General features: G+C 37.9%; 1 protein-coding gene across 1 annotated transcript in view; it reads left to right on the forward strand.

Annotated features, from left to right (window-relative positions):
* LOC117108644 (low-density lipoprotein receptor-related protein 4-like) overlaps window positions 1-418 on the forward strand; it is a 15,210-nt gene extending 14,792 nt beyond the window's left edge. Inside the window, exon 7 of the mRNA XM_033250739.1 lies at window positions 378-418. Within this exon, the coding sequence (XP_033106630.1) occupies window positions 378-418 (41 nt within the window). The remainder of the gene's footprint in view (window positions 1-377) is intronic.
* Window positions 419-4,326: the final 3,908 nt, after the last annotated feature.

Genomic DNA, 4,326 nt, shown 5'->3' on the forward strand with positions numbered 1-4,326 from the left:
ACTTAAAAGCTGCATCGGCAAACATATATAAAAAAATAAAAACTTCAGGAGAGGTGTCTAGTATTGCCAAATGTAATTTATTGAGTACACGAACGTTTTCGGGCATCGCCCTTCATCAGGTATACGTACAGATAAAAATGAATACGAGTATAAATAAATAGAATGCGGACGTAGTATGCAGCATCATAGGAAAGCGTTGATATACAAGCTAAACAATACCTTAAGGGCGTAGTAAAAAAAGCCAACCAATCAGAGTTGAGAGGTGCTATAAAATATGGCGCCAAAAAATAAAAAAATAAAAATATAAACGAAGATGATAACAACCGGGATTGAACTAATGACATAAATAAGTATAAAATATAATAAATAATAAATAGGAATGATCGTATATAATGGATATGAAATAGAAGTATATTGAAAAAACGCAAATGTACATAATAAATCCACGGTCTCAGAGATAACAAGTAAAGCATAAATACAAGCATAATATCAAATAATAATTATAGTTAAAATAATTTAAAGGAAACATTAAGTCCACGAGAAGCTAAAGTACCGAGACGATGGATAATGCGTTCCTCTGTGTTTTTCCTGACGTGATCGGATCCGTGGCATAGAGTGATACCAGTTATTTTTATGTCATCCGGACTATGGTTGGTGGAGAAATGTTCAGCTACAGGGAGGCCAGGTTGTCTCAGTCTTATAGACCTGAGGTGTTCCGTGAATCTGTCTGCCATACGACGCTTAGTTTCACCAATGTAGATGACATCACATTTAGTGCATAAAATGGCATACACCAAGTTGACAGATATGCATGAAAATTGATCTGTAATAATATGGTTTCCAGAAGGTCCGTTGATGAATTCCATGGATTTGACGTGGGCGCAAGTTTACAGCGTGGTCTTTTACAGCAAACAGTAGATCCCTTGGTATCAAGTGAAGTGCGTAAATTAGAATGAACAAGAGTGTCCCTGATGCTGTTATCGCGACGATACGCACAGATTGGTGGTGATTTAAAGATAGTCTCAGTGGATGGGTCGGAAGATAATATGTCGAAGTTCTTGATGATAATTTGAGCCACTTGTTTAGTCATGGGATGGTATGTTAGGACTAGGGGAGTCCTGTCAGAATTGCTGGTATTACTGCGTGGTTTAAGGGCTTCTTCTTGAGAAATACCATTGAGTTTTCTGATGCATTCATTGGTGATAGAAGCAGGGTAGCTTCTTGTAGAGAAGAAATTCATCATTTCATCAGCACGGGCTTTGAAATCATCATCGCTTTGGCATATGCGTCTAAGGCGAACTAATTGTGAGTAGGGTATAGAGTTCTTACAGGCAGGAGGATGAGATGATCGGATTGAAGTGTAGAGAGACTTGACATCCATGGTGAAAATATGGCAATTTACTCCGGTAAATTGAAATTCACTGAATAAACGGATGGCTTCGTTGGTATCTTTGACATATGTAGGTAACCGTTGAACAATAGGTCTCAAAACATTATCGAGGAATTCACTTATGATGACTGTGGGACAATTGCAAGAAGACACGATAGGACGACCTGGTGTGTTAGCTTTATGTATTTTAGGCAGCATGTAGAAGCGTGAGCAGGATGGGTGCGGGTTAACCAAACACTTGGCAGTAGGGGGTAGTTCGTTGTTGTTAATCATATCATCAAAGCAGTGCTTACCAATGATTGGTCTTGTAGCTCCGCCTTTATCTGCATGTTTGATGACCAAATTGTTGTTGTTTCTCAGTGAACGCAAGGCTTTTATTTCTTGGTGTGATAAATTATTGCATTTAGTTCGGCGTTTAAAGTCAATCTGGTTAACATCGTGGCGACATTTCTCTAAGTAGAGATCCAAGGTTTTAAACTGTCCAGCAGGAGGTGTCCAATTAGATTTATTCTTGACTAAACAAGTAAATTCATCTTGTTCTTTAGGCAGGATGTTTTAGTTATGAAAACGGGCCTTCAGTCTTAATCTCCGATAAAAAAGTTCTAAATCGCTCTTCACTTGGAAATCATCAGCAAATTCACGTTTAGGAACAAACGAAAGTCCTTTAGAAAGAACAGACCTTTCATCATCGGTGAGATTGAGATCAGGTGGGATTGTAACAACAAGTTTAGATGTATCAGGTAAACTAATAGTAGCATTGTTCGGTTTTTGTTCGGATAATAGCCTGTCCAGTTTAGATTGTTTAATAGCAGTGAGACACTCATAGTACTTACGGTTAAGAACGTGGACCGTATGGCGAATATGGTTGAAGTCGGTATAGTTGCATGATTCCTTGATTAGATTAAAAAAACGTTCCATCCTGTCACTATTGGTGTTACGGCTCCTTTGAAATGACCGTAGACTGGATCGCATAAGTCGTCTGGAACAATCCTGAATGTGTTTTGATACAGTGTCCGGATGGACATTGGCGATAGATGGTTTCCAGTTAGATCTAAATCCAAACGGGATGATGTTACTTCTGAGACAAGTGGAAATAAAATTAACATGGCAAGCAAATCTTGATTTATTGAATGTCGACGCTCCATATTGAAAAGCGAAATGTTCCAATGTCGTAGGATAATTCTTGAGTTTATCAGCGAGTTCCCTGCGTAGTTGAGGTAAAATATTATTTGGATCAGACATACGACTAGTTGAGGCGAGAGGACTTGAAGAAGTAGATATATACTTGAAGTTGCAGCAGACTTATATTGTGAGAACATAAATAAAACTTAAAAGCTGCATCGGTATATGTTGTACAGTATGTTTATGTATGTGTGTATGGGTGTATGTGTATATGGAAATGTGTGTACGTGGAAATGTATGTGTGTGTGTGTATGTGTATAACGTTTATGTATAACGTTTATTGTTTGAAGGTTTGCATAGCGAACTAATAGTATATAGGCCTATTAATGCTTGCGGTACCCCACGTAGGTGTACCGCAATTATATTATAACGTTTATGTAATCGTAATGTTTAAAATTCATTAAAAAAAAAATTAAAGAAACTGCAACGAGTCGAGTGGCCGAGCGGTAAGGCAGGGGCGCCGCTAGCTACAGCCTTTAACATCGGCGCTGGTTCCAGCCGCTCCTCGCCCATGGTTCGGTTGGTATCCGTCTTCTCGGATAAGGACTTAAAATGGAGGTCCAGTGTATACATCTGGCTCGTGTGCACTTTAAAGAACCCATTGCATCTTTCGGAAGAGTAGGGGCTTACCCCGATGTTATGGTTCATTTCAGCCCCTGTAGTTGTGGAATGATGTGAACATGTATCTACCAAGAAGCGCCTCTTTACGGCTGCTAGGTAGTCACGGACCACGCCCGTACGCAATTCAGCACAATGACGCTGCAAGTTATGGGGTATTCTCCTACCTTTACCTTTATACAGGTGATTATCGCGCTATCGCAAGTCGAATCCTACATCGAGAAAACATTACAGTAGTTGACACAACCAGCAAAATGTAAGTTCACTTAATAGTTATCTAAATTAAACAAGCATCGCGTTTAATTTTAAGGGAAATGGTAAACTATCTTCAAGGATTTATCTCTAGTCGACGTTTTACGATCACCAACTCTCACGCCATTGCATTTGTTTACAACAAAACAAAAGGTCTCACTCGAATAAAGTAATGAGCAGTACTGGGTAAAGACAACTTGATTTCTTGCTTCGAGCAAGGTATCCATTCGTAGAAGTCTTATGAAGATAAGCCTATCTAATAGTAACGTTAAAGGGTCGGGACCAGGACATACCTCCGACTTTAGATTCACAAAGTTAGAAAAATGTTAATTAGACACAATGTATACATAAGAGCAATTAAAACATAAAAGTGTGTGATGTATATATGTAATTAATCTGTTAATTTTGAAAAAGGATAATGCATAATTTAGTAGAATAAAGGAAAAAAGAAGAATAGGAAAGTAACTCGGAGCGGCTCAAAATTGTTCCAAAAACAGTGATAATCGCTCATTATTATATTTCACATGTTTGTAGTAAATTTTAGGCACTTATCGTCAGAGGTCAAGGTGCTGAGCCTATCACATTTTATATATACATGTCGAATCCAAGACCTTACGTCATTTCCGAAAATTTCTTTCTATAAAAATAGCAGCATAAGTTTACAGTATTAATGAAACAATTATTGACATAAATTATAAAAATAAACATATGCCTTACCCTAATACGAGTATAAATGTGTGTCACTGACAGCAGTGTAGGCCTATGCAGCTGCACGGTAATGTTTTTCATGAACGTTCTAACATACCATCGGGTTATCATTCAACTGTTCGTTAATCAAGACTCCTAAATATTTAGTTCTTTCAACGTCTACATTATCTATTAAA

This window comes from Anneissia japonica, unplaced genomic scaffold (genome assembly GCF_011630105.1).
Source record: "Anneissia japonica isolate Jap-2015-1 unplaced genomic scaffold, ASM1163010v1 scaffold26_len2425191_cov177, whole genome shotgun sequence".
Lineage (NCBI taxonomy): Eukaryota > Metazoa > Echinodermata > Crinoidea > Comatulida > Comatulidae > Anneissia > Anneissia japonica.